Source organism: Xiphophorus couchianus, chromosome 20 (genome assembly GCF_001444195.1).
Source record: "Xiphophorus couchianus chromosome 20, X_couchianus-1.0, whole genome shotgun sequence".
In the NCBI taxonomy this organism is placed as follows: Eukaryota; Metazoa; Chordata; class Actinopteri; order Cyprinodontiformes; family Poeciliidae; genus Xiphophorus; species Xiphophorus couchianus.
In genome coordinates, this window is record NC_040247.1 from 8,011,581 (window position 1) to 8,026,896 (window position 15,316).

The 15,316-nt window shown below is 38.3% G+C and overlaps 1 protein-coding gene across 2 annotated transcripts in view; it reads right to left on the minus strand.

Moving 5' to 3' along the window:
- The window catches only part of chd5 (chromodomain helicase DNA binding protein 5), a 45,138-nt gene that overhangs the window by 27,093 nt on the left and 2,729 nt on the right, over window positions 1-15,316 (minus strand). For both annotated transcript variants that reach the window (XM_028003306.1, XM_028003305.1), the window contains exons 2-5: window positions 7,696-7,847; window positions 2,293-2,511; window positions 1,214-1,332; window positions 401-642 (exon numbers count right to left, since the gene is read on the minus strand). In XM_028003306.1, coding sequence (XP_027859107.1) covers window positions 401-642; window positions 1,214-1,332; window positions 2,293-2,511; window positions 7,696-7,847 — 732 coding nt within the window. The remainder of the gene's footprint in view (window positions 1-400; window positions 643-1,213; window positions 1,333-2,292; window positions 2,512-7,695; window positions 7,848-15,316) is intronic.

Below are 15,316 nucleotides of genomic sequence, written 5' to 3' on the forward strand. Positions count from 1 at the left end.
CAATTATTATAAGTCCTTAATGTAATTGTCTACCTTTAAGCTTATTTAAATTATGTTTTTATGTCTTTTACTATTTAGCGCATTGAGTTCTGGCCAGATTATTTGTGTTGTACAACGCTCTCACTTCCGCCTATAAGTTGCTGATGACTGCTAAGAACTATTAGCATAACATAGTGAAAAATAAGGTAGAAATTGATATCCAATTTTAATACTGTTCTTATGGAAGCATTTACCAGTATTTTATTTTACCAAAATTGTTAATTGACTGCTCCTGATTAATTATCAGTAAAATTGATAGATTACTCGGTTACTAAAATAATTCTTTACAACAACTCTAATATAAAATAGGGCTGTTGTAAAGTGTGACACATGATAAGTGTCACACTTCAGAAGGTCTTACCTTTTCCTTCTTTGGTTTTGGCTTTTTTTAATGTGCCCTGCTGAGAGCTCAGCTGGCTGATGCTGACAGATGTTGGCTGAGCTACAGTAACCGTTTCCACCGCAGCGGCCACCGCAGCGGCCACAGCGGTGGCAGATGCCCCTTTGAACGGGTTGTTGGCACTGAACTCACGCCACTTGGCTCCCAACACTGTCATCATCTTTGACATGGGAATCTTCGGATTCTTCTTGGCAATGAGGGGCCTGGGCGTAACAACAGGGAGAGGAGACAACAACAACAGCTTTATTATGTCACATTTCATTTCAGCTGGTGTAATTTCCTTCTCTTTCAGCACTGGAGGGTACTGGGTCCTGATTTACTGACACCCCATTGCCCTTTAAGTTATATTTTCTATTCCTTGGTTTGAGTTTGTCATGTGTTAGATTTGTCGGGCAACAGCTTGAGGTTTGGCAGGCTGGCCTGTAAAAGATAGTGGGTCAGACCACTGAGTCCCAAAGCCTCCCGGCTGTCACAGGCATCCAACGAGCAGCTGACTACACACAGGGGGCACCACAGGAGCTCATGCTCCACTTTGTCAGAGCAGAGGCTTAGTCGAGCCAGACAGCCCCAGGTGAGACAGACTCTTTATAACAACAGCCGAGCTTTCCAGCTCAAACAAAAAGAGCAGTGTTAGCTTGTCACGCTGCACTCTGGTCTAACTGAGGAGTGTTGTGGAAGGCTCTAAGCTGGGAACTCTGTCAAACAACTGGAATTGAAAGAAAACAAAGCAGTTTAACAAAGACAAAAATAATACAAAGGAATGTAGATGCTTGCCTGAGGAACTGGCTGAAAGCCTTGTAATTGGTGATTGTTTTGTAGTCGTCCTCCGTGAACCCATACTGAACATCCTCAAGACCCCATTCTTGCATCAGCTGGCCGGAGGATTTGGGTTCCTAGTGGAGCAAAGACAAGAGGCACAATGCGTTTATTACTAAAAAACACAAAATAATTTTATTTGAAGACTTTACTTTCATGGAGATGATCAATGTGGTCTGATTTCAGTGCAATTAGTCTTCTGCTTTGAAAGACTCACTGTTAGATAATAGAATGGTTTGGAGAACCGTAGCTCCAATAAGATATTGTACTTTAAGTGTTTGAAATACATGATGTGCAGAATATTTGCAAATGGTTGGAAATGCAAAGGGATCTTAAAAGATGAAGAACAAATTGTAAGAAAAATATTTAGATAAAAAGTAATGTCAATTTAGACAATAGTGAAATATTCCAGTAACTTAAATATGCAATAACAAAGATGAAAATACTTTTTAAAATCTTATGTAAAATGGAAAAATTGTCATTCCCTCCTAAAATAGCTAGAATTATACAAAGCTACATCATACTGGGTGCTTTTTGAAGAATGGAGTTTTGAGTGCTGTTGAAGTGAGAGTTAATTCGTTCATAAAGAAGATTGCAGTAGGTTATGGGTATGGACAGGGATTTTAAGGAGGTCTCAAAATAATTTTAAGTCAACCTTTTTATTGTCTGTAAAATTGTCCAGAGCTCTAGAAACCCAAGCAAGTGTCCTAATCTTTCAGATAATTGTTGCTTAATTAAAATTTTACTTTTACTGTTACTTAAATCTGATGTGTCTCTTTGTTTGATTTGTCTCTCATGCAGTCACTTTTTTTCTGAGAAAATCAACTGAAGTCAGAAGAGGGAGTTCCCACAGAAGGTTCCACTTATTCTTAAGCATGCCATGTTCTGTCAGCCGTATTTGTACAAAATACCTTTAAGTTTGTCAACTAAAATGTATATCAAGGATAAACTATGAGGACTGAGAATATTATAGATTTATAGGCATGAAATAGAAAATGCAATCTACATGTACAATAGACTTGTTACTGTGGACTTACTTTCATGTTACCATCATCGTCGTCATCATCATCGTCATCCTCATCTCTCTTCTTCTTCCTGGGCTTCCTTTCTTTTTTCTCCCTGGGTTTTTTCTTCTTTTTTTTGGTGGGGCCATATGCACTGCTTTCGCTCTCAGAGCCAATTTCTGGCCGTTCACGTTCCTCCTCTACCTCTGAAATCTCCTCGAGGTCACTGTCAAGTCTTGGCTGTATTCCTCCCTGGGGTATAATCAAAGACACAAAATATGCTTAAATACATACACTTCATAGGTTCATTACATCTAATTCTACAGATAACAACAATGTGAATGACCATGATCCAAAGCCATTTTTCCCCAAAGAAAAATGCATATTTATTATTTTATTTTTATAATTACAATCAAGCTTTTTCTTTTTCCTTTTTAATCTTGCCTGAGTTGGATGTGAACTTGGTTATAATGCAATGCAGCTATCACAAGGTGGCAGAGACACATCAAATTATTTACAAATCACCATGAAGACGAAAAGAAAAACAGTTGTACAATCAGACATGGGTAAGCTCAATAGCTGAGAGGTACCAATAGATTTGCTGTGAACTTTGAACTCTTATCCCAATTCTTAATCACACCTATCTAGCAGGTGTGATATACGTATATATATATATATATATATATATATATATATATATATATATATATTTGTGTGTGTGCAGGGGAGGGGGTGCGCGGGTGTGTGGGGGTGTGTGTGTGTCTGTGTAACAGAATTGTCTCTTTGATTATCAGAATCCAGTATACTTAGTGTGATATCTGAAAACAGTTATTTGCATCAAAAAATAAATAAAAAAAATAAGCGGTTTTGTACATTGGTACACACCCGTGATACAAACACAAAGACACTCACTGTCCTGCTGAGGCATATTCCATCACAAAATGTTTACAGATCCAGTATCAGAATACAAGTCACAATCGTTTCTGCATGATTATTGCTCGGTCAATCAAAAAAGGCACACGTCACTACAGAATGCAATACATTTATTGGTTATCTATGGGTGCTACAGTCAAACTCAAATAATTAAGCTTAAATACAATAAGACTGAACTCATTACACTTAGCTTAGTCTAGACAGATCCCAGTCTATATTGTTTTAAGTTGTTATTTGTAATGACAAACTTAGCTATAAATGCTTTGAGAAATGAACGCGTTATTTCAGAGAGAACATCCTCTCTTTACACCACCACCACTTCTGCACAGATTTATCACTGTATATGTAATGCCACAGTTGTTTTTTATTGTACTGATGCTTGAATGATGTTACTTTTTGAAGGTCACTTTGGAAGAATATTTTGTCTATCTTAAAAAAAAGAAGTCCAGCGTGCCATACATTTCATAATATAACAGCTCTACTGCATGTGAATCCATGTTAACAATTAAAACAGAGTTCATAAGTTCTGCTGCATGCATTTTGCATCCTCTTAAAGAGCTGACTATTAATTGAAACCAGGAAACAGAACACCTTTTGCTATGCTGCTAATCAAAAACTCAGCTGAGCCCTGCCTGTTTAATTTGGGACATCTGGAAGGCTATATGGGCTTAACAGTTAACAGGTGTTGTTTGTGTGATCAAGAGAGTGGGAAATTCACTGGAGGTTCCTTATGAATGCTGTTTCTCTCCTTGTTTGTGTCAAGCCTTATTAATTATTTTTATTTTATGGACTGCAAATATGTCCAAAATTTACAATCAGTTTGTAGACGTGTCATTTTAATATTTCCTTTTCCAATATTTTGCAGTTGCATGGAATGTATGGCAAAACAACATGCCTTACTGAACACGTGTGTCCACTAGAAGTGGAGTAAAACGAGTGCACAGAGGCTTTGTGCAGTTCGCTGCCTGTTGCTCTGCAGGCCTGCCTGGCTCCATGGAGAGACTTGCAGGCGTTTTGCTCTGTAGCGCAGTGGTAAGGCTCACGTTGCTGCAGCGCCCACCAACCCTACCAGCAGCCTGGCTGTGTTGCCATGGTGACCGAATCTGAGCAGTGTCTGGCTCTCTCTCTCTTTCTTTCTAGATTTTGCCCCCCTCATTCCCCCACTACTTCTCTTCATCTTCTTCCCACTTTCTCTTCTTCACATCTTATAGTTCTCCTCCCTCACCCCATCCACTCCTTTAAATTCTCTCTCAGTCTATATCCTAACTTCTCCCTGGTTCTTTTTCCTCCCTTACTCTTCTTTTTTTCTATCACACAACTCATCCACCTCCCCCCCACCACCAAGCACACACAAACTCACAAACACACACTCCATCACAGTGACAGCCAATGGAACGGCGCCATCCAATCAGACACGTTTGCATAACGAGCTTGTTATGCAGAGGCCTGTGGTTGCGAAGCCCGTGCTTCAGCACCCGTCTAGACAAATCTCATTTATGCATAAGAAGATGGAGAGAGAGAGAGCGAGTGAGAGAAGAAAGAGCAAATTGAAGATTGTGGATGGGGGATGGGGGTGGAGATGGAGGTGGAGGTGGAGGAGGAAAAAGCAAAGAAGCAGAACTGCTACTGTGAGCAGCCACAAGGACAAGCTGGAACTGGAACTGCAACAACCTGGTGGTGGCCCAGAGTTCAATGTTAAACACATATCATAGATGAAAAGATGATTCTCCGGCACAGCAGTAAAGTGGCTACCTCTACATTCAAAGGGTGAGAAAATCAGATAAGTGCTGATAAGCTAATCAAATTAGCGGCTTTCCCTTAATGCTGCTGCCCTGGGGAAACTGGAGCGGATGCTGTGGTAAATATCAAATAAATGAAGATGTAGATTTTTTTTATCAAATCTAGCTCAATAAGAATTTATTACAATATCACTGCTGTGAGAGGTTTTTAGGGTTGTAAAACAATGGCCGCCTCTTTTCTTCCATGAAATCAGAGCAGCTCTTTGTTGACTCACAATCCAAGAGAAAAAAGTAAAACGAGAAATCCTAATTTCCTTGTATCTGTTTTTTTCTTGCAGATGAGAAAAGGGGAAGCAAGTATACTGTGGCTCTCTCTTTTATTCCTCCCACTAGCAGCCCTAACCTCAGAGTGGGATATGCCACTGACAGTTTCTGACCCCAATTGACTTTTAGACCCTGTCTGACACCAACCTTTGGGGAGCGATTGGAGGAGAATTACAGTGGCAGCAACCGCTCAGAGAGATGACAGAAGACAAAGACAGAGAGAGAGAAAGATGGATACAAAGACAGAAAGAAGAAGAAAGAAAGAAAGATATTTGTGAAAAAGAGGAGAATACCAGAGTGTGTTCCATGGTGGTTAGAACAGAGAGAGTCAGAGGGAGTCTCCCCTCCTCATTAGCCCAGTGAGACCCAGCGGAGCTCAGAGTTTGCCATAAAGAGCCAAAGGGCCGGGTGGCAGCATGGCCAGTCAAGCTCCTCGCAGCGCTGCTGGCAGCTCCAGCTCAACACTGGGGAACATCCTGGCCATGACACTGGTGCTGTGAATGCCACTGCCAATGTAGGGGCAGAAAACACTGAGATTACACTGAATTACTGTAATTACTGAGGTTTTGTGTTTAGAAAACCAAGGAGGCACAAGACAACTTGTTTAGATCCTGACTTATGTACAATGCATAATTTAGGCAGTTAATTATTACTCTTTGTAATGTCGAACATTTCACCAGTCTTTTGGGGGGTTTTGGCATGCACATTTTAGATGATGTGCTGTGAGAAAATTACAGCAGTTTTTCTAACTGAGTTAGCCAGGGTGAAAGACTGCTGCACAAAAACTCCTATGGGGTGTTCACAGTAGGTTGTTAGCTATCTACTTCTGGAGGACCTACAGAATAGAGGTACAGCTGGACACTGCTACTAGGGTGATGTTGCAAATATATTTTTAAGGTAAAGTTATATTTTTGAGCTACTAGAAACTAGCACTCACAGGAAAAGAAATAATGATGAATGAGTAAACAGAGGAATTATCAAGATGAAGATCTGGAACAAGAGGATAACGCACCATGTCTGCTTTGACTCCTATTATTTCACATCTGATTAGTCTTTGTTACCGTTGCTGTCATAGTGACTGACAGAAGAGTAGCTTAATTGTATTTTGTCATCAGGCCTTGGCTTGATTTACATTGAGGTCTAAGAGTAGTGATAATACTTTTACATACATGAGCTGGGCATTTCTTTTCAAAACTTAAAGTGGTTGAAAACAATGTCTCCATCTATGCACACCAACAACAACTTTAAGGTACATGTTGAGTTTAGGTCACAGATTAGGTGTAAGTTTGGAAATTAAATGATTGTGGCATTTGCCATCAGTTAAAGTAAAGAAGATAAAACCTTACCTTGCCATTACAAGATTAGAGTCTAGTCCACTGATCCACACCTTTCTTAACTAGAGATACAATGTTTGAGCACTTTACTGAAGGAAAGAGCACTCCTAATTTGGACCACATGTGCTATTTGCCATCTGGTATGAGTCAAGTCAATTGGTTAAATTGCTAGTTTTCTCTAAACACCACACTATCTAAAGTTACAAAAATAACTGTTTTTTGGTACTTTCTCCAATATTCCTAAATGTGACACCACTGTTAGACTCAATGCTTGTCTTCTAAGACTGACTGTGAACAGGATTTGTGATGTAATTGTAGCAAATTTGTTTCTGGACTATTCAATACTCCTGAAGAGTAGCTGTTACATTCAGGAGAATGTGTGCACTGCTTTACCATGCTGCTTTAAACTTTGCTCTCCTGATCTAATTGTTGTTTCCTACTCCATCCTAAGTATCACGCATACAGAAAAACATAATATTATGATAAACACTATAGGAAATTGGCATGAAAACCTCATCCTTCATCTTTATTCTGTAAATAGATAATGTCTCCAGATATTCTGTGTTATCTGTCTACATTTTAGACCAATGTTCTCTCTGTCTTGTTATCATTAAGAAGGCTGCTGGATTATACAGCATCTTCATTGTTGAATAAGTTATTCTAAGGACAAGTTAATGCTGTTAAAATTTTATATAATTCCGAATAAGTCTTGATGTCAAATCACCTCTGTCAAAGCTCAACTGTGACTACAGTTGCTACATTGGCTGAAACTCTGTCCCTTTGACCCCAGAGCCCCAGCCTTAAGCACCAGCACCACAGGAACAAATCCACACTCTAAACTGGCACTTGGCGCCCACAGCTTACACTGGCAGTAACAGTGACTCTGCTGCCAACCTCCCCTAGGCCCGAAACAGTCCACTGCCTCTCATTTCGATTACAGAGGCAGTCCAGCAGCCAAACCAGAACTCTGATCCAATTGCAAAAGCATCAAAACTGTGATAGCGTGAGAATCAAAGAATGAGGCCGCACAGCTTGAGCCAGAATTCCTGGCAAACCTTTGTGTTTGAGGTGATGACAGACGGGGCTGTGTGTGAAGAAGATCTTACCTCTTTTTTCCTCTTCTTAACTTTGGGTATTTTCCCCTCTTTTATCTTTTTGGGCTTTTTCTTCTTCTGCTTTTTGAGGGAGTCATCATCAGAGAAGAAGCTCGCAAGGGCCGTGAGGGGAACGGTGTTGCGCTCAGTTTCGTCATCTTCATCTGGACACAGAGAAAAATGTGTTCATGTTCATACTTAAGAAAATATGCCATATAAACTGAAATAGTTTTTAATAGTTATTTTTAATTTTCTTTAAAAAAAAAAAGACATGAAAGAGAGACTAAAAAGAAAAATATTTGTGGAAGCAAGGACTGAAAGAAATGAAATACAAACAACTTAAAGATTCACTGTGAGGTTTACATACATTTATCATAGGAATCAATGTTATATTAATGCTGGTCTTTAAAAATATCTGGACTATCATATTTCAGGGTGGAATATATGTTCAAGAAAAATGTGGTATTTTTGAAAACGAGAATTGGGTTCATAAGTTTGAATTTTTCATATATTATCTCTATTTAGCACAGGGCCTCATTTATAGGCTTAAATATCAGCACAGACTCACATAATTGGTAAAATGTTTCTTAATAAGTTAAATATTTCTTGTGGTAAAAAAAACCCCTCAAAACCTTAAGGTGATAATTTTCTGCTTGTCACCATCAAAGTCAGTGGCTATGTAAAATGTTTTTCACTGTGGACAATAACACATCTGTTGCAGCAAGTTCAAATTCATTGAGGCGACACGTTTTGGTAGACCCTTAGCCTGGCCACTGCCTTCCTGCACAGTTCAGCTTGATTCTCATCTCCCTTCACTGCTCCATTTGAGATTTCTACCATTAAACTTGATTTCTCCCATTGTGGTTCAACCGAGCCAAACAGAAAACAAAAGGAGTTGTGAAAAGCTACGTAAATTTTCTGTGCTGTTTTAGAATTGTAGTCTGCCCTGGTTATAGTTTGGCAATGGTAACGAAGGAAGTGAATGAAGCAAATCAGTTCATGTTGGCCACCCTTCCAAATATTAAGCAACTGAAGTCAAAGCAAGACATTTAATTGCTGGCAAAGATGTTGTGGCCCTACTCCCCACGGGATTGTTATGGCACACGCAATTTCTGAAAAACTTAATTGAGCTGGCACACAACAATCAGATCCAGTCAGTTAAAAGTTCAATAGAATTTATGCTTCCAGTTAGCAATTGTTTCTCAATAGCTGAAGGTCCAGACCCTCTGTATGGAGAAAAGCATAGAACAAGGGGTTGGTTTTTACCAGGCTAGTAGTTCCTGGGTTGTTCCTTTACATTCCAATTATCATTTTTTCTCAGAGTGACAGATACAGCATGGCACGCTAACAGGACAGTGATCATAAACACATAAGAACTTGTTTTTTAACAGATAGGATAAAGCAGTCTAGCGTTAGATTTCTGGAAGGCCCACCTTCCACAGTCCCACAATCCTTGATAAGAACCTTGTCAAAAATTTTAATTTACAAAATTGATCTGTGATAAGACACCAAGTCATTTCAAAGAATTTCTTCACTTCTGCCAAGAACTGATCAAATTTCCAGTTATAATTAAGCTAGAGGTTTAACTATGGTTTAGTGATATTCGTGTGGTAGAGGTGTAACTTGCTAAAGGAATTTTTAAAATGATTAATTTAGACACCTTATGGATTCATGGAAATCCCAAAATTAATCTATTTCACCCACTTGGTGCTCTTAAAAACAGACAAAAAGCTAAATATTGATTGGAAAAACAAGGAAATGTTTATTGTTAGATTTAGCTCAATTTGTATTTGATGCCAGCAGCACATATAAAAAGCGTTTGAAAGCTGAGAAGAATTTGTTGCAGTTCTCAGTATTAATTATTTTCTCATTCTAGCTTGATATGAACAAATATGACAGCCAACTTGTGTGATTTATCATCTTGTGCCACAGCCATTTCTGTGGTGGCAAGTTATAGCTACTTTGTATGCATCAGAAAAATATAGAAACAGTCACATACAAATTTTCTGCACTATCCCAAAGATACTGATTACAAAATTGTTTGAAATCAGTTTGAAAAGTGTCAGACTGCTGGATATCTGTCAAATTGTCTGAAGAAAATTTAGATGAGGACCTTAGATTGTTCTGACTGATGCAACTAATAAAATACCTGTCCCTAAGATTGAGTTACAAAGTAAATGTATTCTTTTCTTTTGAAACACCAACAGTTTTTAAAAACTGTGACGTTTGAAATAGGTACACATTTCACAAACTGAAAACCTGTTTGGTTTCTTTTTTGTTTGTTTGTTTTGCTTTTTTTGGGGGTGTGGGGAGTTGCAATTTTTGGAGGGTTTCAAAGAAAAACTGTAAAAGAAAAAGAATACTTGTCCTGATGCCATTAATACAAGCTGTTTCACAAGTTCTCCTTTAAATCCACTCCATTCTGCAAGGTATTGATTACCCTCACTCAGGACAAGATGTTCTAGGACAAAGTGCTACTGAGACTTAAATGACCAGCACCATTCATGACAATAAGTCTTTTGTTTTGTAGCACCATGCACTGTGAGAAGTAACTGTGGATAACATATCTGCAAGTTGCCATTGACACATACATTGTGCATTAGAAAGCTATACATTTAAATTTTTAAACAAAAGAAAACAGAAGACTGCAAAATGTAAAAGGTACTGGTACACTATTTCATAGCTATAGATAATGCCTAAAAAAATCAAATGTCTTTGAAAGTCACTAATCAAGTCAACCTGTGAGGAATTTAATCTCAAAACTGAGGATGTTTGGAACAACAAAAAAGTTTGACTGATCCAGTGATCTATAATTGATTGATTGACAGAGTCACCATCAGAGTGTTCTGTCATTAAAAAGTGTGTAAAATTCTGAGTCAGGCTACAGTTAAATTCAGCAACTTAATCTTCAAAAGTGATCCTATGCCTGCTGGCAATTTGATAATTTGTTGTTTCAAATAAAATTGTAAATTGTATTTTTCCTTTGGTCAAAATGTGTTCAAATAAAGTAGATTTCTTAAAAGGTGTAACACATATAAATGCGTTTCAAAGAAAGAATCATGTTTGTTTTAAATAGGCAGAACATTGTTTCAACTCAGTAACGGTTTTCATTTCTGACATCTTCAATTTCAAAACCTGAATCTTTTAATGAGCTTGCTTTCTTTCAATGTTTCATTATTCTATCTAGTGTTAAACCAAATAGCACTATATCATTTTTTCTATTATTATTATTATTATTATTATTATTATTATTATTATTACATTGGAAAACACACTTCATTAAAATATACAATTATTCTCTTTTGAAATAAACATGATGAATCAATATCAGACCAGCAGGGCATTTTGCACAATAAGTCTCATATTCACACATCATTGAGTGTGGATCAACTTTAATCATCAAAACACAAATAAATGGAGTGCTCGCCTGCCGGTAAATGGTAACTCCCAGGAGGACCACTGAGGTACACAGTGCATGTCTTCTGCTTGCTGGGACTAAAGCGACTGGCTGCGGGTTGTCAGCTGTACAGTCTAACAGCTGCTGTGAACAAACGTGCTGACTGCTGAGCGCAGCAGACTTCAGCGTTGCCAGAGCGGGTTACAGAGTAAGTAAGGGAGACAGACATCCCCAAACAACACATCAGATTCACATGGGATGTAACTGCCCTGTGGAGTTTGAGCAGATCTAATTCCTATTCTCAGTCTTTTCCTGCCTGTCTCTCTCTTTTGGTCCATCTATCTGCATGTCTTCCTTCTTTCTGTGTCTTACACTGAGAGACCGGAAGGCATCAAGTATGCAGCACATGTATCTAAGTCAATCAGCCAACACTAGCCCTGCAGTCTACCACTCCCCTGGGTAGCAGGAGTGTGAGACTGGGGAGGAGGGATTCCTGTATAGTAGGCACACAAACCTCAACAACCACTTATCTGCTACTTAGCAAAGCTAGCAGGAGGTACTCTATAAGTGCAGTACTTTGATTTTAAAGCTTTAATCAGAGGCAATGTCAAGCCCATTGTGCTATCTTGGGCTAGTCAGATTAAATTTGTCTCCAAAACTCTATTAACTTATGTGATCAATGTCTCCAGACAACATTTAAAGGTGAAACGTTAACCGAAATGGATAGAGGTGTCTACAACTCTCCTGTACACCTCTGCTAGATACACATGTTTCTTCCTTCTTAATATTTCTCACATTCAAAGGAAAACCCGCAGTGCACGTATTCAGTATCTCAAACAGGGAGCTCTTTTATGTTTCAGATGAATGCTTGGTGCCTGCCAGGCAAGACATGATGGAAACACAGCAAGCCTTACATCTCTCTTAGATGCACAGTTAATGACATGGCTCAGACGTTGTAAGGTGACAGCTTTGGATTACACTGTTCACATAGTGTTCAAATCTAGAAACTTTTTAAACTATACTTGCAATGACAGAACAATGAATGAATGGCTGACCATAAATCACTGATTTGTTATGCCAATATGTGGAGTGATCCTGGAGTGGATCACTCCTGGATGATCCAGCAGTGGATCATCTCCTTTCCTGTGCTAAAAATAGGAAACTTGGACAACAATCAACAAAGAATCTGAGAAAATAGGACTGTAACAGACAGACAAAACGCTGCGTCGTAAACTGATTCTCAATTTTAGTGGTGACATTCGCATGGAACTGTCAAAAATTGAGATGTAAAAAAAGTTCATCATCTCCAACTGGTTTCTTGAGCATGTCAATGAGTTCACTCTACCCCAAAGGCTCCCATAGTAACCAGATTTTAATCCAATAATGGACCTTTGGGATGTTGTGGAATGGAAGATCATGCACCATGGATGTGCAGCTGACAATTATACACAATTATATAAACATAATTAAAAGGAATGTTTGCAATAATTTTTTTTTCTGGTATCTAACCAAGTACTAACAGAGTGCATCAGATAAAGTACCCAGTTAATATGGTTAGGATAACATCAACTTTACCTTTATCTTCCATGTCAAGTTTTGAGTTTAACATTCATGGTATAGTTATCTTAGAAAGCACATGTACATGCATGTATGTGCATTGCTTTAGTTATAGTGGTTTCCAAGATAATGAAAGAGAAATGCTGCTCCTTGCTGTCTTATGTACTAAGTCTACAGTTTTTCATGGGAGTTACACAATTTATAGAAAATGATCAAGCATAGCAGTGAACTTACTGACATTTCTCTTATTCTGGATCAGTAGGTTACACAATCCTGGGGAAAACAGCTGACTTGACAGATGTGCAGAAGACAGTCATTGACACCCTTTACAAGGGGGATAAGCCACAAAAGATCATTGCCTGAAGAAGCTGGTTGTCCACAGAGTTCTGTACCCAAGCATATTGACAAAAAAATTGAGTGGAAGGAAGGAACCTGGTAGGAAAAGGTACACCAGCAATAGAGACAACAGCAGTCAAGGAAGGAAGATTGTCAAGGAAAATCCATTCCAGAGGAGCCACCACACAGAATATGAGACATGTGCTACAAAAGTCACATTCCATATATCAAAATGCTCTTTCCATATACCAGGAAATGTTAAAGCACTTCACGTTTCTCTCTGCTAAAAAGCTGTATGGAGAAGATGATTTTATTTTCCAGCAGGACTTGGCACCTAAACACACTGGCAAAGGTACCAAAAGCTGATTCTATGACCATGGTGTTCCTACCAAAGAGGGGAGATGAGCTGAAGGCAGCTATCAAAGCAATCTGGGCTTTAATGCACCTACACAGTGCCAAAGACTTATTGCAGAACAAGACTTCTGAAATTATATTCTCTGGGCAGATTAGTCTAAAACTGAATTATCTTTACACAAAGACAGAAGAATTGTTAAACCTAAACCAAATACAACATTAAAAGAAGTAAACCTCATGCCAGCTGTGAAGCACATACTTGGAGCTTCTCCTGCTTGATTGGAAACTTTGTTATCAAGCAAATACACACGTAACGAATAAAAAGACCAATGAATATAGCTAATGGTCCGTAAAGGCCCTGGAAGGAAAGCTGTGACAAAAAAAATGTTTTGTTTGGTGAGTGTACCAGGCTGTGCCAGGTGTTGGAAGAAGATGAGTCACTTTCCCAAGGGAAATCTGGCATTGGTTTCAGTTAGGAAGATGACTAAAGCTCTACTTGCCAAACCGCCTGTCTGTAAAAATTTTAATTGGATAACAGAAACATTTCTGACCTTCCTCCAAGGACTTGGCTAGCATACTGACCCATTCAAAAAGAGGTTCACATGCAAATCCTCAGTGAAGTTGAAACAAACTGGAAATACTGTAACATTATTTCCTTTTCTGTTGGCCCTAATGTACAATTACCTACAGCAATTAATGCTGCTCAGCATTCCTGCTCCATAAAAATCTAGAAAGTAAAGATTTTCTTTCCTTATGGATGACTACAGGATTCAAACAAAGATACAAACATGCTATTAAAAACTAAAGTGCTCATGCTGATGGAAGGACAAAGGCAATAAGAAACAATATGATCTAAATTCAACGAGTCCTGTAAAGAACAGGAAAAAAAACAGTACTGAAACGAGGTACTGCTAATCTGCAAATGCACACGCACTGCAAAAAGATTCTCTTATTCTTAGGCTATGTGCATGCACAGCAGGAAGAAAAATTGTGTCAACCTTCACAGTTTGTGATCCAAAAATAGACCCTTATCCAACAGAGGATTACATTTGCAGGCACACAAAAGCCCATGATAATCTCTTAATTTTAGTAAAGAACAAAGCAATTAAAGCAGAAAACATAACAAAACAGCCTGTGACAGTGTAAGCTTCTTGAGCAACACAAAGGAACTGAGGCCAACCCATGAGTTGTGATGAATGCAGACTTGATGAGATAGAATCTACGGTTATGAAGTCCCTCAAAGACAGACTCCCAAACTGTTGTGTTTTAATTGAAAGAGTGCCTCTTTAAAAAAGTGCTGGGCTTATGACACAGAGCATAATCTTTGTTATTTGACCAAAGTCTTTTGCATGTATTACCAAGAAAATAACAGATTTGTAATATCATATGACATCCTAGTCATATATTACAAATTTGTTATATTCTTGGTACTTTCTGGACAAAATATTTCCATGACAGTGCAATCAATATTAATCACTTTCAAACCTTGTGCAATATACACTGTGGTATATGTTGTATGAAGTGTGTCCTTAGACACCCAAAAACTTGCAAAAATAATGACACTGAGCCAGGACTTAAAGTTTTTAACTAATGTACCAAAAATGTCTTTTTTCAAATTGTATCGTTGCTTGGATATCTACTGGCTTATGACAGACAAGTACATATTTATTTTTAAATGCATGTTTAATAAACAATTGGGTCATTGTGTTCTCTCTCAAGGTACGCCTGCAAGTCAGAAGTGATATAATTTTTTTTTCCTTTCTTAGTATCATTTTGTCTCTTCATCATTACAAACTTATACAGATGCCGATTGTCAATGATTGAAGCATTCATCAATATTTTGATAATCCACCCATCAATCCATCCACCTTCTGTTTATCCAGGATTGAATTAAGAGGGGAGCAGCTACGGATGGAAACACATACATCTATCTGCTGTGTATTCAGCTTATTCTGGGGGACATCAACTGGGAAAGCCACCAACTGCAGG